The sequence below is a fragment of the Amblyomma maculatum genome, chromosome 9, assembly GCF_055883805.1.
Source record: "Amblyomma maculatum isolate TAMU_Amacu chromosome 9, ASM5588380v1, whole genome shotgun sequence".
Taxonomy (NCBI): Eukaryota; Metazoa; Arthropoda; class Arachnida; order Ixodida; family Ixodidae; genus Amblyomma; species Amblyomma maculatum.
This window is the reverse complement of record NC_139352.1, coordinates 26,303,017-26,328,890: the sequence shown is the minus strand read 5'-3', so window position 1 is coordinate 26,328,890 and position 25,874 is coordinate 26,303,017. Positions and strand designations below refer to the sequence as shown.

The 25,874-nt window shown below is 44.4% G+C and overlaps 2 protein-coding genes across 2 annotated transcripts; both read right to left on the bottom strand.

The window, feature by feature from the left end:
* Positions 1-343: 343 nt before the first annotated feature.
* LOC146178622 (uncharacterized) lies at positions 344-3,601 on the bottom strand. Its single transcript, XM_084578423.1, has one exon. It carries the CDS (start codon positions 3,483-3,485, stop codon positions 2,697-2,699), a length of 789 nt encoding a protein of 262 aa, XP_084434549.1. The 5' UTR covers positions 3,486-3,601; the 3' UTR covers positions 344-2,696.
* LOC146178621 (THAP domain-containing protein 11-like) lies at positions 3,548-10,904 on the bottom strand. Its single transcript, XM_084580008.1, has 5 exons — positions 10,403-10,904; positions 10,236-10,343; positions 10,080-10,151; positions 9,117-9,388; positions 3,548-3,562 (listed from the first exon to the last, which is right to left on the bottom strand). Exons 1-5 carry the CDS (start codon positions 10,704-10,706, stop codon positions 3,548-3,550), a joined length of 771 nt encoding a protein of 256 aa, XP_084436134.1. The 5' UTR covers positions 10,707-10,904.
* Between the last annotated feature and the right edge of the window lie 14,970 nt (positions 10,905-25,874).

The window sequence follows — 25,874 nt, the reverse complement described above, 5'->3', positions numbered from 1 at the left end:
GTGGTTCCAACTGACAGAAGTGTTTGGAACGAAAGAACAAGAGGTATGTTTAGTACGACATGACGGAACACCTACTTTGTGAAGATGATCAATGCGACCTGAAACATATGTGGGGGTAGTTAGTAGCCGGCTCTTAAGGGCAGGATTGTGGTAATAGATTTTGTGAAATAGACATAAGCGGGAAATATTTCTGCGTAGTGAAAGCGGTGGCAATGATAATGTTGTTTTCATAACGGTAACACTGGAGTTACGGTTATAGTTGGAAAGTATAAAACGTGACGCGCGGTTTTGAACAGATTCGATTTCAGATTCTAGAGATGCAAGGCCAGGGGACGAACAAGGGTTTTATAAAGAAGCAGTTTTATTGAACTAAAAGAAAGGTTAAAGTTTCGGCGCAGGTACCCCAACATGCGGTTAGCATTGTTAGTAATAGATTCCACATGCAGATTCCAAGAAAGATTAGAAGTTATGTGCACACCAAGGTATCTATACGAAGACACAGTTTCAAGAGGAGTATTATTGAGGTTGTAATTAGCTACTTCATTGTTACGACGAGAAATACGCATATGTTTGCACTTGTTAATGTTAAGCTTCATGTGCCATAATTTACACCACTCTGAAACTTGGTTAATATCAGACTGAAGAACAGAAATGTCAGAGTCACTGTTAATTTCACGGTAAATTACACAATCGTCAGCAAAGAGACACACAGAAGAAGCAATGGTGTTAGGCAAATCATTAATATAAATTAGAAAAAGTAGGGGCCCTGGTACGGAGCCCTGGGGAATGCCTGCGCCCACTGGAGAGGAACGAGAGTTCCATTTATTTGCTGTCACGTATTGAGAACGGTTAGTGAGGAAAGACTCAAGCCACGAAACGATGCTAGGGTCGAGTTTGAGGTTACTTAATTTGAAAAGTAGTAATTGGTGAGAAACTTTATCGAAAGCTTTGGAGAAATCGAGGAATATACAGCCTGCTATGGAACCCCGGTCAAGAATGAAATGAAGGTCTTGTGACAAGCATAGAAGCTGAGTCTCGCATGAGAATGTTTTACGAAACCCGTGGTGGGAATGACTGAAGAACGAATTTGATTCAAGAAAATTGGCGAGATGAGAGCAGATGACATGTTCCATGATCTTACATGGGATGCTAGTAAGTGAAATGGGTCGGTAGTTATTAGGAGAATGTTTGTCCCCAGACTTGTGCAGGGGAACCACCTTGCCCACCTTCCAGTCACTAGGAACACAGCTACAGTCACAAGCACATGGGCAGCTACATACTTCACATTGGTCTCTGTAAGGAAACCGCAATGAAAGTTGCAAGCAAAATCTTTGCAAAGTGACAAGTGTGTTGTCCGTATTGTAGATACTCTTGCACTCGGTACGACTTGTAACATATGTGAAGTGAACCAATGAAGGCTTATGCTTTACAGTAAATCAATGTGCCGTCATAGACAGTGCCCAAGGTGCAGATTCAGCATACTTAATCTCTGCTTTGAGGGGTTAATGCACAAGTTTCGAGTAGCACTGAGCTCGCACTTCTTTGACGACAAGCTCAAATCTGTCGCATCTCGGGTATTGTAGCTGATATAAGTTCTTTCTGAAGGATTCCATGCAAGACATTACATGAGAGTTGGTAATAAAGCTTTCAAATTTCAGTGCCATGAAATACTCGCATACATGTACAAATTTTTTACATATACAGTACACATATATACAATACATATCACTTTTTTTTAAAATGAGTACATCACTAACACATGTAAAAATGACAAAGTGAAATTCACTTTACAGATTTCATTCCAAAAAGTTAGGAAAGACAATCTGTCGTAGAAAAGACAATGGCTGCAAACACCAACTTTCCATCTTGTCTGTGTAGATCAGCAATGAGACTGGTGATTTCGTTTCCAGTCATGACTTGGATATAGTACTGCCACAATCTATGCTCAAATCATTTGCACAACACCGACAGAGAAATAAGGCGTTGCAGCTCTATATAGCCTGTACATTGACTTCAGATTTACTTCAGCAGAGAAAGAAAGGCTCCTCTAGTCTGCTGTACATGAAATAGTGTAATTCAGTGCAAGTTCGATGCCTTGCACTGCAGCAGGGATTCTCAAACTGCATTTTGGGGAACTCTAGGGGTTCTTGGAACAGTTCCTAGAATCCCCAAGCACCTATGTTCATGCATGTCTTCATCCACTTTAGCCAGTTATTTTGGGACTAATGCTGTAGCTGCTTACAGCTATCTCACTATACAGTCAGTCATAACAGAATTTAAGTACTTGTTCATGTGCTGCGCAGCTTGCATACCCCTTTTACATATGTCGGCCAGCACCTTTTCAAGCCTCAGCCGCAGCGGTCGAATTTCGATGGAGGCAAAATTTTAGAGGCCAGTGTACAGTGCGATGTCAGTGCACGTTAAAGAACCTCAGGTGATCGAAATTTCCTGAGCCCTTCACTACGGCGTCTCTCATAGCCTGAGTCGCTTTCGGACGTTAATCCCCCATAAAACAAATATTTTCAAGACAGGCTCCGTGACCAAAGCTGGCCAGAACACAAATGAAACATGTTAGAAGCCGACTGCATTTTAGCGAAATGATTTGGTCTTCAAATGAGAAGGCTAAAGAGTTTGAGCACCCCTGCATTACAGTAGATCATGCATAACATACAAAACATTAAGAACACTACCATCGCTCATCGGTTTAGAATGGGCTCATGCATGAAATTATTGAGATAACAACAAATTTTCCATATCTTGTTCAGCTTCTCTGCCATAACATTAGGAAAGACAGCACGGAGTATTCTGAAGTTTTTAACTTCCCTGATGACACGCTCAACATGAATTCGCAAACTCGCTATCTGCCGTGTTGCTATCTCATCTGCCAGTGACAACTGCGAGCGGCCATTCAACATAGGTGGCATGTTTAATTCGACTCCAAGCTGACGGAGGTCATCTTCAATGAGGAATCCTCTATCCGCCATTACGCTGTCCCCTTCCTCGAGCAACTCATAGAGGCCACTGTGTCTCGTGATTTCTCGATCGGAAAGTCTCCCAGGTGCAAGATTTGACACGAAAGAAACGAAGCCGTTTGGAGTGATGCCAATGAGTCCTTTTGCAGTGTTGTGTCCTTTGTACGAGCTGAAAGTGTCGCTTTGCGTACTGTAATCAGACGGGTTCTCGATAAAAATTTCTGTGCAGTCCAGTACAATGCGTGTCGATGGGTACAATTCTTTAAAATTGTCTGGCATGAACATGTCCACTGTGTTACGGGATGGCCACATTGGTATCTGGATTAACATTTCAAACAAAAAATTTACCCAAAATGTGAACATTGCACTCACGGTTGACACAGACACTTTCAGGCGATATGCCAAATCCTGCTCCAGTAACCCAACCCGGAGCCTGCAAAGCACTGCAATGACCTGTTCTTTCATTTTCAGTGCTGGTGGCCTGCCAGCACCTGTTTTCAGTGTCTGGTACATGCCTTCAACATGTTCCAGAAACGCATCAAATTTTTCAAAGGAGTTAAACCCTGTATAAAACACTAGTCGCTTTTGATCTGAAACAAAACCGTGAACTTTTGAGACAAGGTTTTTTGTTTTTATGTGTTGTGTTGTGTTGGGTTTTATGGCGCATAAGCAACTAAGGCTATCATGCGCCAAGAGCGAGGTTAATGTATGTTCTGGTTGCAAAAGAGGAAATGGATATGTTTAATCTATAGTTTATTTAAAAAGCTTCCTTCTTCTAGGAAACTGAGAACAGATGCTAGGTTTACAAGTGCTCTTTCTCCTAAAAGCAAGGTGGGATGGAATGGGATGGTATGATTGTAAAATATAGTAAAATGTTTTCTCCGTAGTGCCTCAAGTTTTGAGCATGTAATTAGAATGTGGTTTACAGTGAGTATCTCGTCGCATTCTTCACAGGTCGGTTTGTTATGTTTCATTAGCAGAAAGTTATGTGTTAGATGTGTATGTCCAATACGAAGACGGCATACTATCACTTCCATAAAACGTTGTTGATGTGTGCTCGATTGCCATTCTCCTAGTACAGGCTTTATGACACGCAACTTATTATTTTCTTGGTTGTTCCATCTGGACTGCCATTTATTCATCTGTTTATGTTTTATTAATTTCAAGCAATCAATATGTGGTATGTTTACTTTCTGAATCAATTTGTTGTGGGCAAGTGCAGCACATTTGTCTGCTCTTTCATTGCCGTCAATGCCTACGTGACTAGGGACCCAACAGAACACTATGTTATGTCCTTGTGTCGTGATCATTTTTACATTATGTATTATGTCACCGATTAGAGGCATGGCAGCATTTCTGTGATTTAAAGCCATCAGTACACTCAACGAATCGGTGTAGATGACACTGTTCCCAATGCCTTCATTCACTATTTTTTCTACAGCTGTCAGGATAGCATAGGATTCAGCTGTAAAGATTGATGCGCACTGAGGAAGCCTAATTATTTGTTCCCACTTCTCTTCAACTACGGCACAGCCAACATAAGTAGAAGTTTTTGATCCATCTGTATAAAACTCTGTATAATTACTGTACTTTTCTTTTATTGTGCGAAATTCTTGTATTATATGCTCTTTAGGAGTTTGGCTTTTGTTGAAGTGTGTTAGAGTGAGATCGCAGACATTTGGAAGTTTGTACCATGGGGGTAGGGGGCTGTTTTTTGGTGCAGTGTCGGGCAAGGTGTCCAGAATTTCTAACTCACTGCAAATGTTTTCGAAACGCATTATCAGTGGCCTCGTCGCTTGTGGTTTATTTGTGAAAATTACTCGTGAGCGGCATGTTGAGACTATTGGATAGCAGAGGTGTTTTTTCTGTGACCTTATTCTAAGGACCTAAGCACATGTAAGTGAAGCCCTTCTATCTTTCAGCGGAGGCTCGTTCGTCTCTGCATATAGACTATCAACAGGGGATGTTCTGTAAGCGCCACAAGAAAGGCGTAAACCTAAGTTATGTACCGGGTCCAATTTCCTTAGGTATGATGGTCTAGCTGACCCGTAGACTATGGACCCGTAGTCCAAGCTAGACCGCACAACAGATCGATATATATGTAGAAGACACGCCCTATCAGACCCCCAGTGTTTCCGAGAGAGAACCTTCAGTATGTTTAGAGATTTTATGGCTTTCCTCTTTAGGATGTTTATGTGAGGCAGGAATGTTAGTTTTCTGTCGAACGTTACACCCAAAAACTTATGTTCGCTCTTTACTGGCAACTCAATCCCATTTAAGCGTAACTTGGGATTGATCTGTACACCTCGTTTCAGCGAGAACATTACTGCCACGGTTTTCTGTGGGGAAAATTTGAACCCATTTTTAAAAGCCCATGAGTCTAGTTTATTTAGTGTTAATTGTACTTGTCTTTCACAAATTGATATGTTTGAGGATGTGCAGGCTATTTGAAGGTCGTCGACATACAGCGAGAACATAATGGATTTTGGGATTACCTTGCTGATAGAATTCATTTTTACAATAAACAAAGTTGTACTTAAAATGCACCCCTGAGGTACCCCATTCTCTTGAATAAAGTTCCTCGAGAAGGTGGTACCGAGACGTACTTGAAATGAACGACCTGATAGAAAGTCCTTCAGAACATTTAGCATCCGGCCTCGGATGCCCAAATCTGCTATATCGCGTAGGATCCCGAACCTCCAAGTCGTATCGTATGCCTTTTCCATGTCAAAGAAAACGGCGAGGCAATTTTGTTTATGTATGAACGCTTCCCTGACAGTATTTTCAAGACGCACTAAGTGGTCGGTCGTTGCACACCCTTTTTTAAAACCACACTGATGAACATTAAGAAGTTTATGAGATTCTAAGATGAAAGTTAGTCGGATGTTTAAAACACTTTCAAAACATTTTGCTAAACAGCTGGTCAGAGCTATGGGTCTGTAACTGCCCGCTGAGGTCGGCGGCTTTCCTGGTTTCAGAAACGGAACAATAACGGCTTGTTTCCAAGCCTCCGGGAGTTTACCCAGAGTCCAAATTTTGTTAAAGAATTTCACAAGTGCCTCTACAGAGGATTCGGATAAATGAGCCAGCATTTCGTAATGAATTTCGTCAGGACCAGGCGCAGTCTGTTTTCCAGCAGCAAGGACGTTCTTTACTTCTTGGAGTGTAATGAAACTATTATATGATTCATTTCTGCCACCACTTGTTGGGAGTTTTTGTTTCTCCGCTATGTTTTTGTATTTTAGGAATGTTTCTGTGTAGTGTGATGAACTTGAAACGTGTGTGAAATGTTCGCCTAGTATATTGGCCTGTTCTTCTATGCTAGTCTGAACACCAGGGGCTGTGAGGATGGGAATTGTAAACGGGGAAAAGTTTCCACTGAGTTTACGAACTTGTTCCCACATTTTCTTAGACGTCATTGAGCTATTTATTGACGTTACATACCTCTGCCACGATTCTTTTTCAGCCTTTCGACGAATAAATCGTGCTTCTGCTCTTGCCTTTTTAAATGCTATAAGGTTTCCTTGGGTTGGGTACCTGCGGAAAGTTCCCCAGGCCTTATTTTGTTTCTTTTTTGCATCCCGGCATTCTTGCGTGTACCAGGCTTTGTTACTGCTATGTACAACTCCCGAAGACTGTGGAATAGCTAGTTTTGCTGCACGTATTATGCAATTAGTAAACCTTTCATTCAATTCATCTACAGTGAGCTCCTCTGAGAAAACTTCTTCCAGATTGGCTTTGGACTCGAAAAGTGGCCAGTCGGCTAAATGGAGCTTCCATCGTCGCGGTTTGCTTGGGGTGACTTTTGGTGATGATGACATGCGGATTAGTACTGGTAGGTGATCACTCCCATATGGATTCTCTAAAACTTCCCATTTAAAATCATTAAAGAGAGAAGGTGAACAAAATGACAGGTCTAAAACACTCATCTTTCCCGTGCTCGGAGAGCAGTAGGTCGGTTTACCCGCGTTTAGTAAGCAAATGTTGTTAGATAGAATAAAATCTTCAATAATTAGGCCTCGCGCATCAATTTTTTCGCTTCCCCAGAAAGGAGAATGTGCATTAAAATCACCAACTACCACATAAGGTTCCGGTAGTTGATTTATAAGGTTTTCTAAGTCATTGAGAGCTATTTTTCGATGTGGCTCAACATACACGCAGCACACCGTGATTCTTTTAAATGTAAGCAAGGTGGCTGCCACTGCTTCAAACTGAGTGTCAAGTTTGTATTCACTAGCTGCAATATCATTCCTTACAATGATAGCAACACCACCCGAGAGCCTGCTAACGTGCTCTCGGTCGCGGCGAAAAACTTTATATTTTTTTAGTATGTTTTTATGCTGCGCACCGAGATTCGTTTCCTGAACGCACAGTGCTGCGGGTAAGAATGAAGCAAGAATGTCTTTTATATCGCTGTAGTTTCTTAAAAGTCCTCTACAGTTCCAATGAACTAAGAACGCCATTTTATATGAGGAAGGTAGAGAGACTAAGTTTTTTCTGGCCCGGTGATTCGGGCCTTTTCTTTTCTAGTTCGCTCCAAGGAGCTCCGTCGCCTGTCAGATGTTGACGGCCCCGGACGGTCGTCGTTTGTTGTGTCCATTGCGTCCTCGGACGTGCTGGACGATTGTGCAGACTGCACAGACACATTTGTGGTAGATCTCGCCGTTACTGGAGAGACCTTGGGGCCAGCTGACCTAGAGGCCCGCGCAGCCTGCTTTGGGGGTGGTGGAGCAGCCCCAGCTACTTCCACCGGGGACGTAGAGGTCCCTGCCTTAGGTGCACCGTGTGTCACCTGGGCAGGTTCCAAAGACTGTTGTGACGCCGCCCCCTTTTGCGTCACAACAGAATAAGTTGGGGTGTGAGTGGACGTGAGTTTCTTACGTGCTTCCCTGTAAGTGAGGTTTTCTTTGACTTTTAGTGTGATGATATCTTTCTCTTGTTTCCATGTTGGACAGGTTCGTGAGTAAGCAGCGTGGCTGCCCTCACAGTTGATGCAAAGATGCGTTTCGGATTCACAGTTCTCAGTGGGATGCTCGTGGGAGGCACACTTCGCACATGTAAGTTGGCCTCGGCAAGTCTGTGAGCCGTGGCCATACCTTTGGCATTTGAAACAGCGACGCGGGTTAGGTATGTACGGTTTCAGTTTTATCTTCGTGTACCCTACCTCCACAGCCTCGGGCAGTGTGCTCGATTCGAAGGTAAGGACTAAGTGCCTGGTCGGTATCTCCTTGTTATCCCGTCTGATTTTAATTCTGAACACATTGATGACATTTTGTTCTCTTAGTCCTTCTAGGAGTTCTTCTTCACTTAGGTACTTTAGGTCGTCATCTGAAATGACTCCCCTCACCATGTTTAGAGAGCGGTGTTTGGTGACATTAACTGGGCATTCCCCAAAGCTGGTTACTGTAGGAAGTTTTTCATTTTGATGATGGTACATAATTTCCAAGAGTAGGTCGCCATTTGGAAGTTTTTTGACATTGTATCCTTGGCCTATTGCTTCAGTCAATGTCTTGGTCACGACAAAAGGAGATATTTGCCTAGCTGTTTTTTGAGGGTCTTCACTGTGCACCACGTGGAAGCGTGGGAATCTGTTTGCATTCTTTAGAAAGAAGTTTGCAGTTTCATCGGTCCGTCCCCTTTTTCGGGAACGATCATTGGAGAGCAAAGAAGAAGCCATGCAGTAAGTTTTTGTTCAGCCGGGGTGGCGGCCACCCACCATGGAGCCCAACGAGGGGACGGGACAGGAACTCGCAAAGCAGACCTGCCCGCGCCAGCCGTACACCCCGACTATAACCAAATATGGCATAACGCAGGGTGGTTAGCCACACAAGGTTAACCCTCGCCGCCTGGAAGTAGGAAGAAACGAAGAAGGTAGGAGAAGACAGGACAGTTGTAAGAGAGAGGATAGGAAAGTGAAAGATGGAGGGGAGGACAGGAAAAGGCGACTGCCGATTTCCCCCGGGTGGGTCAGCCCGGAGGTGCCGTCTGTGGGAAGCGTGGGCCAAAGTGGTGTGTTGCCTCCGCCGAGGGGCCTTAAAGGTCCAAACACTCGGCATCGGCTCAACCACCAGGATCCCCTTTTCCCCAGACACGGCGATGCCACGCACGGCTAAGCGTGGGTGCTCGGGGTCCGTGGTGTCGCACAGTACACGCAAACATCTGCTTTAACAGATGCCCCCTGCGGGGTTTTTTTTTTTTTTTTTTTGTTTTTAGCTTCTCTTTAAGCGCCTCAACTTTCACATGGTGCAACTGAGCCTCCAGATCCTCAACCGTTTTCTGGAGCACAGATTTCTCTTTTCGAAGCAAGTTATTTTCATGCTCCAGTTTTCCACATACTTCGAGAAGGTGGTTGACTTTCCTTAGTGCGGCAGCAGATGCTGTGTCTGGAGGCCCCATGGAGTATGAATGCTCGGCACCTAGAAAATAAAAACTGTTTATTGATTTGCGAACAGTTAGGCCGTGCTTTAATACAGATTTCAGGGCTTGAAATAGTCACTTCAGCCCACAATGTGTGTTCTGAACCCTTGCTCTCAGCTTACACTGATATACAGACAACAAAGAACTAGGATGACAAAGCCATAGAGCCCAACTCTCTTTCACTCCACTGATCCACCTGTGCAAGCAGCTTACCAACCAGCATGGAACCATAGGTTTCATGCACCCAGCACATCAGCCAAATCTACACTGTATATGCATTTGGATAGCCTGACTTTTGTGTCATTTTTACAAGCTGTGGTGAAGGGAATAATGTCGCGGTGAAAGAAATGAAATGGGTAAGTTTCACAATGCGTGCACTGGTGGAAGAGGTACCGCGTTTATCAGAAAACTCGCTGAAGTAATAACACATGCACGGTACAAATCACTGATGACATGTCACAGAATACATGAGGTTATGCAACTCATAACATGTAGACTTCCCATGGCTAGCTGCAAAAGCTTGCGAAAAACTGGCTTCGCGGGAAAAAAGTTTGGTCCATTTATTAATATACCGGTCGCCACAGCACCCGTGGACCTCACAATGAGTGGGCGCGATAGGGGTCCGTTAAATGCGAAAAATAAGTTTTCATAGTGGAATGGAGAAAGTGAGAATTTTGAACCATCACTAACCTGTTTCCGTGCGAGACGAAGCCGGTGCACCGAAGGTCAGCTGGGTGGGCTCCTGGGAAACTACGTCGCTCTCTGCGTACAAACGCTTTGATGAAAATGCGAACACACAAAATCGAAGCCTCAGAAAAAAGATGGCACAGTTAAAGCGTCTCTTACGTTGATCGCATTGGGGCACGTCAACTACGTAGCCGATCTCCAACTCGTTCAGGACGAGCACAGGGCTGGCAGAGGCAGTTTGGGAGCTCGTCTTCTTGCGTTTCGCGACTGGAAGAGATTTGGCAGTAATGATAATATGCGATAACCGCCTGAATATATATATTTACCGGTATTAAAGGAAGGAGATAGTTGACTGATGACTTTATGAGGGAAAATTGTCGGCAACCGGTCCATATAGCCACGGCGTCCACTTGCGTTGAAGTGAGCTCCGCAGATCCGGTGGTGCTTAGAAGGTTGCCACAAAGAGAAGCGACCAGCACTTCCCTGGCGGTTGATTCTTCTCACCCACTCCTTTTTTTCTTTTTCATTTGCAGGGAACGCGTGAAATGAAACGTTCTTGTCTTTCAGCGTGTTGTTGTCGCAGCCAGGCACACAACAAGTCTGACCACCGCCTCGGCACTTCGACGACATCGCGCGCAGTAGTGGCAGCGGCCACTAAGTAACCCACAGGCACGTAACACTTTATATAACGCACCTGCAACCGCCCACCACCAAAAAATACACGAAATCTTAAAGCAATCGAAGCACGTACACACACACACCGCAGCTATGCGAACGCAGGAGGCAGGAAAGACGGGCGGTCGGTCGGCGTTCGCTCACTTTTCCCATAATGCGTCGCGCGCCTGCTAGGTTTTTTCGCGGCGCTGCGATTTCCGAAATGGTGCATTGGCTCCGCTATCCGTGTCGCCGGGTGTTCGTGCATCTCAAAAGCGTCCTTCGGCTGACGCTGCATCGGGTTCCTGTTCTGCCAGCGGCGGCTCTCAAGGCAAGCGTTCCTGCTTAACGATTGACCATGCTGATCTGGCTACCTCAAACTCAGCGAGCTACAAAGTAACAATAAAATCTCTGGTAACCAAGAGCCTCACAGATATACCAAACAGGATTGTACAGGCGAATCTGGATGCATGTCTTGGAATGAAAGGCTTTCGTGGCTTTACGGCCAGAAAGAAATCCAACACCATTGCTGTGTGGCTTTCGACTTTGGCTGCTGTAGAACGTCTGCAAATGCTGTGGTGTATTACAGTTACCAGTGAGATATCGGTGCCAGTACAGGTGTACTTGGTTGAGGGGTCAGACTTACAACGTTGCGTTGTCTACAATGTTGACATTAATGAAGATCAGGCCGCCCTTCAGCGTGAATTAGTGTCCCACACACCGAGTGATTCGATGATGATGGATTTTAATGGCGCAAGGGCGACTCAGGCCAAAAAGCGCCAAACTCAAGTTTAACGGTGTACTCAAGTTTATGTAATGGGATAGTTGTGATGCTTCATGAAGGGATAAAAAACGGTGATGTATAGGGCCTAAAAATGTATTTCCTCTGTAGTATCGCTAAAAACAATGATGTATAGGGCCTAAGATTCATTTGCAATGTATAATGGATGTACGATGTATATGTAGATGCTTTAAAAGATCTCATCCATCCTCTCAAGGAGGAGCGGGCTGAGACCCACGTCGATAAGAAATTCCATTAAAAAGCCTACTTGTGATAAAAATTTAAGCACCTGTTTAAAAGGAAACATTGGGTTGTCGCCAATAAAAATGGATGGGTGTGCAGGTATTTGATGAGTGCACAAGGAGGAAAAATGATGTCTCCTTTCTTGTTCCAGTTGTGCACATATAATTAAAACATGAATGACAGTAAGCCGATCACCACATCTCGAGCAGTGTGGTGCAGGAGAGTTAGTTGAAAGATATGTATGTGTTGTGCATGTGTGACCAATTCTCAGCCTGCACAGAGCTACTTCTTTAAATCTGTCTTGTTTTTCTGTGGTGTATCTGCCTATCCTTGGCTTTATTGTGTGTAGTTTATTTTCTGTTGCTGCGTCCCATTCCTCTTGCCATTGTTGTCGAATCATGTTTTTGATGCGTGGCATGAGGTCCTGATATGATATGTTGTCAATGTCTGTAGTGTATCGAAGGGCAGCTGATGCAGCAAGCCTATCAGCTGCCTCGTTACCTGATATACAGCGGTGGCCTGGCACCCAACACAGTGTAACTAGTTTATGGGCAGACATAAGGGTGTTATAGAGAGAATTCAGTACTGGGTTCTTACTATGCCACTTCCAAAAGGATGAAATGTTAAAACACTGAGGAAGTCTGTATAGATGATCGATGCCTGTATTTTATTTTCTATAATATGTCTCGCAGCTAGCAGGATTCCATGGCATTCGCCTGTAAATATACTTGTGTGTCTGTTCAGTGTTTTTGAAAGTGAAAATTGCAGTCCATGTGCTGCACAGGACACTTGAGCAGACTTTGAAGCATCGCTGTAATATTCATCACAAGTGTACTTCGCCTGAAGTGACATGAAGTGCTGCTGTATGGCAATAGGGGATGCATGCTTCCCCACTTCAAGTAACGACAGGTCACAATTAACACCGTGCATTTCTCAAGGAGCAATTAGGTCTTTTATGGAAGTTGTATGAAGACTGGTAACCGGAACATCCAGATATTCAATATGCATGACAACTCTGATTGGATATGGTGGTGTTAGAGATGGTTTTTTTAGAGATGGTAGAGATGGTTAGAGATGGTAGAGAGAGGCAATGAGCTCATCAGCTGTTGACCGCCCAGCTCTAAAACCAGCTTGGTTTTGATGAAGAAGACCATTGTATTCAAGGAAATGGAGAAGGCGACGATTTACCATTTTCTCAAAAAGCTTGCATAGACAGCTGGTTAGTGCGATAGCAGCAAGTGCGGGTTCTTTTCCGGGTTTTAATATTGGGATGATGATTGCTTCTTTCCATGCTTTAGGAAAGCGTCCTGTGGCCCATACTTTATTATACAGGCAGAGTAGGGTTTCAAGAGTGTTCACATGCAGATGCGTAAGCATTCTATATGTGATCCTGTCAGGACCTGGTGCTGTGTTACCACATGTGTCTAGTGCAATCTTCAGCTCCTGCATGGTGAATGGGCTATTGTATCCTCCTGAGGATGGTCTTTTATCATGTATGTGCTTCCTCTCCTCTATTGCCTTGTGCCGCAAAAAGGAATCTGTATAGTGTGCTGAGCTGAATATGTATTCAAAGTGTTGCCCTAGTGTGTCTGCTTGATGTTCAAGAGAGTCACCACTGGTGCAGACAAGGGGCGTTGGGATTGTGCTATATCCTTTGAGTGCTCTTATCCTGTTGTGAACTTTGTGTGCATCAGAATAAGAGTTCACAGAAGAAAGGAATGATGACCAGCTTTCTCGCTTGGAGATGCGTCGAACACGCTTGCCATTTGCCTTTGCACGCTTAAAGGCTGTTAGATTTTCGGCTGTGGGGTATAGGCATAGTTTCGACCATGCCCTGTTTTGAGTTTCACGGGCAGTCTTACATTCGGCATTCCACCAGGGTCTTTGTTTATTTCATGGCTTACTTGAAGTCTGTGGAATGTATTTTTCTGCTGCCTCTATAATGTGCAGCGTGATCAAGCGTTGAGTTTCATCAACGCCTAAGTCAGTAACTGATGAACAAGCCAATGATGAGTGTTCCCTGAACATCTCCCAGTTGGCTACATATTCTTTAAACTTTCTAGGATTAGACACATTTTCATTTTTATTACCTGCATACTTTACAGAGACCGGAAAATGGTCACTTCCATATAGATTGTTAATTACAACCCACTCTGTAGCTGCTAAGAGCACTGGGGAGCCAATAGCTAAATCTATGGATGTGTATGTGTTATGTAATATGTTGTAGTATGTTGGCTCTTTTGTGTTAAGTAGGCATGATCCAGAGGACAATAAGAATTTTTCGATTAGCACACCTCGGGAGTTCGTTCTTGTACATCCCCATAATGGATGGTGTGCATTAAAGTCTCCGACCAGCAGCCATGGTTCCGGAAGTTGATCAATTAGCTTTTCAAAACTTTCGCTACATAACCTATAATCTGGAGGAATGTATAGAGAACACACTGTTGTTATTTTACCAAAAATTAAGGCTCGTATTGCCACTGCCTCTAGGTCTGTATTAAGTAAGATGCTTTGGCATGGGATTGATTTTTGAGTTACAAATGCAACACCGCCTTCCTGAATACGAGGTAGTGCTTGAGGAAACTTGTGTCTGCTGGTTTTAAGTGGGTTTCTTGCAGACAAAATATGTTTGGTTGGTGCTCGGCAAGGATTTCATATACATCATCCAGATTATTTAGTAGTCCCCGACAGTTCCAATAAACGATACTCTCAGTAGCCAGTTTTGTAAGTGCGGGATGTGGATGAGACAGTGGGTTTAAGACTCGCCGCCTTTATCAGGTTGCTTGACTGGCGTATGTTTTTTCAATTTGGAGCGGTCCGGCAGGCACCGCCTCTCATTGGCGGACTCCCTAGGCACCATTGACGCTGCGGAGTCCACGCTAACCTCCATCGCCTCTGGTGAAGGCATGGAGGCAGGAGGTTTTTCCAGAGGAACCAAGTTCCTCTCAGATGTCTTTGGTGTCCCGAACGTCTGGGAGAAAGTGACCTCCGGGATTGCAAAGATTGGGGCAGCCGGTGGCTGCTTAGTGAGGAGCCGTGGTGGGAGCACGTCAGCAGCATTGCACTGCGTGCCCACTGTTACTAGACGCGGCCTGGCCCCTCTAGGGGCTGCGTCAGCATAGGGAGCAGAAGAGAGAACTTTATCTTTCTTCCGCGCCTCACCTATGATATATTCTCGGTTACTTTCAGATTGATCACTTCCTTTTCGGCCTGAAAGGTCACACAGGACCGTGAGTATGCAGGGTGTGTGCCCTTACAGTTCACACATTTGAAGTCAGTTGCATTGCAATTATCAGTTGCATGGTCATGTGCGGTGCATTTTGCACAGGTAAGGCGTCCTCGGCATGTCTGGCTACCATGCCCGTACCGCTGACACTTGAAGCACCTGCGGGGGCTTGGTATGTACGGGCTAACTTTGCATCGGATGAATTCAGGAAGCGTGCTCCGGTTGAAAGTGAGGACAATATGCTTCGTTTTTATTTCTTCATTCTTTCGCCCGATTGTTATTCTTCGTACTGCTGTTACACCTTGGTTCTGTAGGCCCTGAAGGAGATCTGATTCTGTTTCATTTAAGAGGTCTCGCTCAGAAACCACTCCCTGGCAGCTGTCGAGACTGCGGTGGGGCGATACCTAAACGTCAAGGTGAGCAAATGTATTTGCTATGAGGAGTTTGTCAGACTGGCTTTTGTCTGACACCTCTATTAGAAAGTCACCAGATCCTAGTTTTTTCGCTTTATAGTTAGCCCCAATGATGGCCTTCAGCGAGCTGGCTATCAGAAAAACTGATAGCTCATTTACAGGTTTAGACTCTGATAATGAGCGCAGGACAAAAAACTGAGAAGTTCTCAGTTTGTGCCGTGATTTTTTGTGTCACTTCGGTGCGACTCCTTTTCGGAGGTCGATCAAGTTTTTTTGATAAATATTTTTCCATGTATTATGGGTGGTCTAAGGGTTCCTAATATTCTGTCGCCTCTGTATCACCCTTATATGCAGAGGAAGGTCGTGGTGCCCCTCACCTGGTAGACCGGTGGGGAGCCCGTCGGCAGAGGCTTGACCACGACCTCGACCGCCACTGTTCACGGTTTCTTCCCCCAACCTTTCAACCTATCGCCATGGTACGAATTACAGCTTCGGTATGGGAGCTCAGGGTCTGTGGTGGCGCCAAGCACCAACACCTCATTACACAAGGTGCCCCTGCGGGGCACACCGAGTGATTCAAGCATGTTACATAGGAAAGGGGCGCTCTTGCGTTGTCACCCTGCAAGGCCCACCAACGCTACCAGCCTGCTTGTACTATTATGGCTGCATTTTACGGTCTTGCTCATACAAGCCCAGTGCAGTCTACTGCTACAGTTGCCTCTGCCCTGGCCACATGCGTAGATCCTGCCCTTTCCCATCTCAACAAGAAGCAGCCCCTGGAGGCCCACCAGTCTACCGATGTTGCCTCTGCAAGGCTGACGACCATGATATAACTTTTCCAACCTGCCCAACAAAACAGAATGCAACACAAATGATTCGGCGTGCCAATTCTAAGAAATAGTCTCAGAATGTAAATATGGCACCTGTGCCCATTTACAATCGTTTTGACGCTCTCCAATGGGATGATGACGAGTGGCCAGAACTTGGAGAGCCGCATGAAATCGCTGAGCAGCAGACATATAGCGACAAACTGCGTAAGGACCGCCGATGCCAGCAGCCTAAAAAACAGCGTAGCATGCTGGAGCCTCCCAACGACGACATGACAGAAGTTACAGAATTTCAGCGAGAGGTGCTTGCACGTCTAAGTGTACTAAGGATCATACAGCAGCAGCAGCAGGGGGAAATATTAACTGCATTAGCGTGCAGAGTCAGCAAGCAGAACAACACTGAAACCTGTGAAAATGTTATCTCTGAGCAGTTTGATGACTTAAATGACCTGCAGTGCTTTGACAGCAGCCTAACCAAAGCCAGCAGAGAAGCCCTTGTAAGTTGGTCTTTATTTTTATTTTTTTGTAATCATGTATCTTTGCTCTGCCATGTGCAGTTATCTTTATAAAAAATTCACATAAACACTGAAGCTTATATACCTTTCAGATTTTTGTACCAGGCCTCCAAAGTGCCTGTTGTGAATTGTTTTTTATATGCATTAGCTCTTTTCAAAGCCATTGACCAGTTTAGCTTGGCCACAGTTTCTAGTAAAAAAGTACTGATACTTCATCCGGTCTTTCTTGTAGGATAACTGTGTTTTCATTTTCAGTTTGAGTTCTTGTTGATGATATACTTCATAGCACTTTATTAAGTTTAGGGCGGACGTACAGCCTCATTTGCCTTAAAGGTAGATATATATTGTGATGGTTCTTTTGTCTGTGTGAACTGTATCTGCAGTGCTACAGTACCAGAAGTTCTGATGTTGCTAAAATTCTCGACTGCTGTGGTGCTGTAGTTATGATGCTTAGTTGCCGATCCTAAGGTCACTGGGCAAAATCCAGCCTTGATGACAGAATCTTTTGCACAAAATTTCTTGTCCTTAACTATGAATGAGAACGGTTTCACCATGCATTAACTAGTAATTCACGTTGAGGCTATCTACTGTTGGGTACTTTTTTTTCAGGTAAAGTTACAACTGATTTTCATCCAAATGTTAAGGTGTTTTTTCTTTTTTGCGTGCCCTTTGCTCCTAACAAAATTGCTTTTTTTGTTCAAAACATTTTTTATTCAAACTTCATAGGTCCACTAGTTCTCCAGCATAGGAGGAATAAATGCGGAATCATGCACGCGGAGAATCCTGCAAACCATTATGACTGACAAGCTAGCGGCATCATTTTCCTGGCATGGAAAGAAGGGCAAGCAGTCCTTCAGCTGCCTCACTGTGTCCAAGTGCATTGCTGGTAAGTCAAGCCAAGAATCTCAATGTCAAACCAGAATTTTATAGATCTCCTTCACTCCGGATATGTCGTAAAGATGCGGTGGCACTGTCATCGTCAGTGACTTTCGCGTGGTAGGCAAAACAACATTTCAGTCGGTTTTGTCTACTGTGACTGCAGTGCGGTTTGCTGGTTCGCTGCTGCCGAAAAAAACAAAACAAAAAATAAACAGCACCATGCCGACTAGTTGCCTCGCCGTGGCATGCGCTGCAAGGTACAGAAAGGGAAGTTTAGTAAGCTTGCATAGGTTTCTTGCCAACGAAGGTCACCGTAAACAACGGGTTGCATTCACAGCGGCTAATTTTGAATGTGAGTCATGGGTTTCAGCACCACCGATGGACATATGGAATTGTGGAACTAGAGAACCACCGCAACTGCTGCAGCTTGTAATTGTAACATAACTAAAAGCGAGAATACCCGTGAAGCAAAAGCAAATCTTAATGCCAACAGCCACCCACGAACAGAGCAGATACAACAAAGATGCAGCGTGATTTCAATGAATAACACAAGGATAGTCAAATTTGTGCGGTGTCAAGGCGCAATGCCATTGCTACTGTTTGCTATGCTTACCTAAAAGCCGCTTGACGCTAGCTAGGGGCTTCGTGCGCAATGCCATTGCTACTGTTTGCTATGCTTACCTAAAATCTGCTTGACGCTAGCTAGGGGCTTCGTGCTTACCAACAGTGCTCATTTTCCACTCGCTGTGAAGGATAATCTGAGAATGGTTTCCAGCGGATAACTTCGTAACTGGTTTGCGCGCACTGTTTACGAGCGAGAACAATCACCGTCTACTTACTCGACAGAAAGTAGTAAGCATCTGAAGCTTTGCAGTTCTCGACATGTTCTGCGGTTAATTTGCTCAGCAAAAACAGCAAAAGTTAACAACGTTGCTCATTTCTCCTGCTGAGCAGCAGCGCTTTCCTTCTGCACCTTGAACCACTCTCTGTCTGTAGCAGGGTACCCGGGATTGATGCTGCATGCAGTGTACGAGTTTTTCCATGTATTGCTTTTTATTGCTTTTGTCCTCACTATTTATGCTCACGCCTTGTGTACATCAACTCCACAGAATGCTTGTCGAGTCAATTATTCGAAAGAAAGAGCAAGTTTTGATTTTGAGTGGGAGATGAGTGTTTGGCATTTTGCTCTCTTCCTCTGCGTTTTGCCCTTTCTCTCTAAAAGGAGACCCGGCTTGACTTTTGTTGTGTTCATGTAAACCTCCTGAGCACACGCATGGATACCGCTGCCAAAAAGACTCCTGCACATTAGAATAACAATAACACGCTCTTGACAAGCTTGGCCACACTGCCGCTTCCGTGCTTTTTGCCTGCAGCGTCACCTCAATCGATTTGTTTGTTTGTAAACGTGCTAGGTCTATATATTTGGCCGACTATGTGAGCCTGTGGAATGTTGCTATGAGCTAAGAAGTGTGCATTTTCTTTTTGAATAATAGGGTTGCATGCTAGGGTGCCTTTGTACATTTCCATGATCTGGTAATGTATTTTTGGCTATTGTGACATTTGGCACCTTTGACAGAGGTGTTTGTATACACAATTTCAATTGCTGTTACTGCCAGAGATCTTGTGATACTACTCGGGCGTGTTGGTGCAAACTTATCGACAAAAAAGCCTGTCTCCCAGTTACAGCCAGAATTTAGTATATGCAATGTCTTTTTGTTGTTTGTAAGCCATAATCGAAACTAAGACAAATGCTAACAAGGCTGCTATGTATCATATATTATGGAGGTTGTGTGAGAATTTTTTAATGACCAAGGATGTCTGCTTTACTGTGGAGCTGTCCCTAACAATGTAGTGCCGTGCTCTCATTTCAAATGACCCCTATATTCAGCACAGTGCCAGAAAGATTTTTTATTTAAAAGAAAGCCTTTAGTGGCAGACTTAAAAGAAACATGTAATCTGAGAGTTCAAAGGTGACCAATTACTACTGTTTTTTTTTTCTTGATGTGGCAAACGAGATGAATGATGGCCTAGGCATACCTGCCAACCAGAAGATTTCAAAATTCGTAAAACCTCCACGACTGGGGGGAAGGGGAGGGGGGGGCTGTTTTTTTTACTTTCCAAGAATTTATCTTTAGCGACACCCTTGCTCACTCACCCACAAGCAAAATCCGTGTGCCGTAGAGTAATGAGCGAAAACTCCATTGTGTCACGATTTATTTTTGCAACGCTTTTGCAGTTGCTGACTTCGCCTGCTTCAAAAACTTCTCTGTGTAGGCTTGCTCAAAGCAGGTGCCACTCTGGTGTCCTTTCACCATCAGCAGACTTTCTAGTTTTCTCGGAAACAGATGAGCGAAACTCCATTCGAGTTTTGTTGAAAGAGCTGAATATTCTCTCACATTCAGCGTTACTGTGGGGAATGGAGAGTATGCCCAGCATAACCATTGAGATTCTGCGGAATCTGGGTGATCCGTCGACATCTTGAATGCTTCCCAATTGCGACCACTGCATGTCGCACCTTGGCTCATTCAGTATGTCTGCTGGAATCTGGTAAGCTTGTATGTTGGTAAACTCCACTTCGAGTGCACCAATTGTTTCTTCTCTTGTTTCCCCACTCAGCTGGGGCAGAATAGCAGGAAACACCATAATGAAATGAAGTGCACTGCTGAATGAAGCAGTTTCTAGAGCCTGCACTTGGGCAACTTCAGCCATCTTCAGGCTGATGTCTTCCAGCGGGAATTTGTGGCGAATATAATCACATGCTGCAGTGAAGTAGAGACGTAAAGCCGAGAAGAACTGCTCTTTCTCATTTGAGGTCAGCGTCTCAACTACAGAGGAGTGTTGTGTGTTGTGTTGGGTTTAATGGCGCATAAGCAGCTCAGGCTATCATGCGCCAAGCACAAGGTTGTAAATGGCGTACACTATTTATTCTACAGTTTCCGTAAAACATTTGCTTCCTTTAAAAAGCTAAAAACACATGATAGATCGACAAGTCCGCTTTCACCTAAAATCAAAGCTGGATGGAAAGGAATGTGTTCATCATAAAATCGAGTAAAATACTTTTTCCTTAGCATTTCAAATCTTGTGCATGAAAGTAAAACGTGGTTTATGGTGAGTTGCTGTCCGCATTCTTCACACAAAGGTTTGTTTTCTTTTCTCAACAAAAAATTGTGCGTCATATGCGTGTGGCCAATGCGGAGACGGCATAAAATCACTTCTATAAAACGTTCTTGATTGCGACATGATTTCCATTCCCCTAAAGTGGGCTTCACCAACTGCAGTTTATTATTTACCTCCTTACTCCATGATGACTGCCATTCGTCCTTTAGCTTGTTGTGCACCAGCATCATACAGTCTCTGTATGGCATGTCTATGTTCTTTATTCGTTTTCCATGGGCCTGGGCAGCGCAAAAGTCTGCTCTCTCATTGCCTCCAATGCCGACATGACTCGGGACCCAACAAAACGTTATTTTATGTCCTCGAGCAGAAGCTGTTGATATGTTGTGTATGATTTCTCCGAGTAGTGGTACAACTGCATTTTTGTGGTGAAGGGCTGTGAGAACACTTAAGGAGTCTGTGTATATAATACTGTTTGTAATGTTCTCGTTTACTATTTTGCTTACAGCCACTGCCAGAGCATAACATTCAGCTGTAAAAATACTTGCACACTGAGGTAATCTCACAGTTTTTTCCCATTTTCCATGCACTATTGCACTTCCTACGTGTTTTGTTGTCTTGGATCCATCCGTGTAAAATTGTGTGCAATTGTCATACTTTCCTTTAACAGCTAGAAATTCTTGCAGGATGTGTTCAGGTGGTGTTTTATGTTTAGAAAACTGAGTTAGTGTGAAATCGCACACAACAGGAAGGCTGTACCATGGTGGCAGTGAATTTTGCCTTGATGCAATATTGGGGAGGGCGTTTAGTATTCCTAATTCTTTGCATTTATCCTCAAATCGAAGTAACAAGGGTTTGATTGACTGAGGCCTATTTTTGGACAATATTCTGGAGGCACATTTAGTGACAATGGGGTAGCATATATGTTTTGGTAGGGAGCGTATTTTCAGGATATATGAAAATGTGAGCATGGTCCTTCTAAGTTCTAGGGATGGTTCGTTGGTGTCTACATAAAGGCTTGCGATAGGTGATGTCCTATAAGCACCAGTAGAAAGACGCAAGCCTGAATTTTGTACAGGGTCCAAGCGCTTCAAATATGAAGGTCTTGCTGATCCGTATACAATGCAGCCATAATCTAGGCAAGAGCGAATGACTGTGCGGTAGATGTGTAAAAGGCACGTCCGGTCAGACCCCCAGTGTTTGCGTGAGAGGACTTTGAGTATATTCAGAGATTTGGAAGCTTTCTTTTTCAGGACGTTTATGTGAGGAAGAAAAGAGAGCTTCCTATCAAATGTTAAACCTAGAAATTTGTGTTCGTGTTTTACTGGTAGTGTGATTTCATTTAGGTAGATGGTGGGGTCAGTGTGCAGTCCTCGTCTAAGAGAAAAGAGAACAGCCACAGACTTTTGCGTGGAAAACTTGAAACCATTTTTATCTGCCCATGATGCCAGCTTATTTACAGTTAGCTGAATCTGCCTCTCACATGTAGTTACGTTTGATGATGTGCACGCAATTTGCAAATCGTCTACGTAAACTGAATACATAATGGATTTCGGTATTACTTTAGCTATAGAGTTCATTTTTACTATGAAAAGCGTGGTACTTAAAATGCACCCTTGGGGCACTCCAGTTTCTTGTGTGAAGTTTTTAGAAAGTACGGAACCGAGACGTACTTGGAAGGATCGATTATGTAGAAAGTCAGCTAGACATTTTAGCATCCTGCCGCGAATTCCAAGCTCTCCCAAATCTCGCAGGATCCCAAACCTCCATGTGGTGTCGTAGGCTTTTTCAAGGTCAAAAAAGACGGCAAGGCAGTGTTGCTTATGTAGAAACGCTTCTCGAACTGTATTTTCGAGGCGGACAAGGTGGTCAGTAGTGGAACATGTTTTCCTGAAGCCACACTGGTGAGTGTCAAGCAGTTTTTGGGATTCGAGGACAAACATCAATCTTATATTTAGAATACTTTCAAAGCACTTTGCAAGACAGCTCGTCAGGGCTATTGGCCTGTAACTACCTGGAGAATTTGGAGACTTTCCAGGCTTCAAAAGTGGCACTACAATGGCCTTCTTCCAGGACTCAGGAATTTTTCCGGATATCCAGATTTTGTTAAACAGTTTTAACAATGCTTCTACAGAGGTTTCTGATAAATGGGCTAACATTTCGTAGTGCACATCATCAGGTCCTGGTGCAGTGTGTTTGCCAGCTGACAGTACTCTATGTATTTCTTCTAGTGTAATTAAAGCATTAAAAGGTTCATTCATGCTACCAGTCATTGGGAGTTTTTGTTTTTCAACTGTTGATTTATACTTTAAAAAAGATTGTGTATAGTGCGTAGAGCTTGAAACTGCAGCAAAATATTCTCCCAATATGTCTGCTTGTTCTTCTATACTGGTTTGTGCACCAGAGGTTGTGAAAAATGGAACTGTGAAGGGGGAGTACTTTCCATCTAGTTTATGTACTTTTTCCCACATGTCCTTGGATGTAACTGAGCTGTTGATAGAAGATACATACCTCTGCCATGATTGCTTTTCAGCTGTGCGGCGGATATACCGAGCTTTAGATTTTGCCTTCTTGAAATTTATCAGGTTTTCATGTGTTGGGTAGCGGCGTAAAATTCCCCATGCTTTATTTTGTTCCTTTTTTGCTTTTCTACATTCTTGCGTATACCATGCTTTACGATTTTGTCGCACCACACCGGAAGTCCGTGGAATGGCTAGGTAAGCGGCGGCAATAATACGTGCTGTGAAAGTTTCATTTAATTTATCCACATCAGAACTGTCCGAAAAGATTTCTTCTAGGGCAGCTTCCTCACGGAAGAGCGCCCAGTCGGCCAAATTTAGCTTCCAGCGCCGTGGTTTTGTTAGGGTGATTGATGGTGATGATGCTAGGCTGATAATGACTGGAAGATGATCGCTTCCATAGGGGTTGTCAAGGACGTCCCATTTAAAATCGGTAAAAACACTTGGTGAACAAAAAGACAAATCTAGGCAGCTGAATTTGCCAGTGCTTGGAGAGCAGTATGTGTGTTTCCCCGTATTTAACAAACAGACATTGTTGCACAGAATAAAACTTTCTAAAACCTGACCTCTGATGTCAGTTTGTCTGCTTCCCCAAAAATAGGAGTGAGCATTAAAATCCCCAACTAAAAGATATGGCTCTGGTAGTTGTATTAAAAGAGTTTCTACGTCATGAAGTGTAAAGGTTAGATGAGGGTCAATGTAAATGGAGCATATTGTTATGGCTTTAAAATGGAGCACTGTGACTGCAACTGCTTCGTATGTGGTTTTAAGGTCGATTTTTCTGGTTGGAAAACCACCTTGGACCACAATAGCAGTGCCGCCTGAGAGTCTGCTTGGGTTCTGTCGATCGCAACGAAAGACTTGATGCTTTTTAAGGATGTTTTTATTCTGTGGTCCAAGGTTTGTCTCCTGGAGACACAATGCGACTGGGGAAAAAGAACCTAATATATCTGTTATGTCAGTGTAATTGTTTAAAAGTCCACGACAGTTCCAGTGAACTAAAAATGCCATAATAAAATATTAGTTGAGGATGGTTTAAAAACCTAGGCAGTTGGGTCCTTTGGACCTGTTATTGGGACTTTGTCCCTTCGTTTTCGCTCGAGAGAGCTTTGCCGCCGCTGACGCGGCGGCGAGGAGGGAGATGTGTCCATCACATCCTCAGATGTGTTGGACGTTCGTGCAGAAGGCACGGGTGCACTTGTTTTAGGCCTTGGCCTGCTGACCTGGGGGTCAGCGCAGCCTGTTTTGGGGGTAGTGGAGCAGCACCAGCTACTTCCACCAGGGGCGCGGATGGCACCACCCCAGACTCATTTTTCGTTGCCTGGGTAGGTGCTGAAGACACCTGTGGTGCCGCGCCCTGCTGCGCCACAGAGGAATAGGAAGGGTGTTGGATTGAATATCGTTTGCGTGCTTCGGTGAACGTGATGTTTTCTGTTACCTTTAGAGTGATTATGTCCTTTTCAGTCTTCCACACCGGACAGTTACGCGAATAAGCAGGATGGTTGCCCTGACAGTTTGCACAGAGATGGGGTTGAGCTTGACAGTCATCGGTTTGGTGCTCATGTGCAGCACACTTTGCACAAGTGAGTCGGCCTCGGCAGCTCTGAGCACCGTGACCGTACTTCTGGCAGTTAAAGCAACGTCGTGGGTTCGGAATGTATGGTCTCAGGTTGAGTTTTGTGTACCCCACCTCCACAGACTCGGGGAGTACGCTCAGTGCAAAGGTAAGGACAAAGTGTTTAGTCTCGATTTCTTTGTTGTCACGTCTTATTTTTATTCGGTATACATTTGTCACGTGTTGCTCTTTCAGCCCTTCCAGCAACTCCTCTGTCATGTACTTTAAATCTTGGTCAGAAAGAACACCGCGAACAGTATTCAAAGAACGATGTGGGCTAATCACAACAGGAATGTCACCAAAAGCGCTGACTCCTGAGAGTTTCTCATACTGATGATGATATAAAAGTTCCAACAGCAGGTCTCCATTTGCAAGCTTCTTGATTTTGTAACCCTTGCCTATAGCTTCAGTCAGTGTCTTTGCAACAATGAACGGTGAGGCTTGTCTTGCTGTCTTTTCTGAGTGCTCACTATGAACTACATGAAAGTGTGGGAAGGTGCTCTTCGTTTTCAAAAAGAACTGGGCAGTTTGGTCGGTGCGCCCTCGTTTCGAAGGAGGGCGATCAGTTGAAGAAGAAGAGGAAGCCATAAAAAAAAGTATATTGTTCGGCTGCGGTGCCAGCCACCCACCATGGAGCCCAACGAGGGGACGGGACAGGAGTTGGCAATCAAGTCCTGCCCACGCCAGCTGTACACCGTAACTATAACCCAATATGGCGTAACTCAGGGTGGTTAGCCACACAAGGTTAACCCTCGCCGCCTGGAAGTAGGAAGAAACGAAGAAAGGTAAGAGAAGACAGGAAAGTTGTAAGAGAGGGGATAGGAAAGTGAAAGATGGAGGGGAGGACAGGAAAAGGCGACTGCCGATTTCCCCCGGGTGGGTCAGCCCGGAGGTGCCGTCTGTGGGAAGCGTGGGCCAAAGTGGTGTGTTGCCTCCGCCGAGGGGCCTTAAAGGTCCAAAACACTCGGCATCGGCTCAACCACCAGGATCCCCTTTTCCCCAGACACGGCGA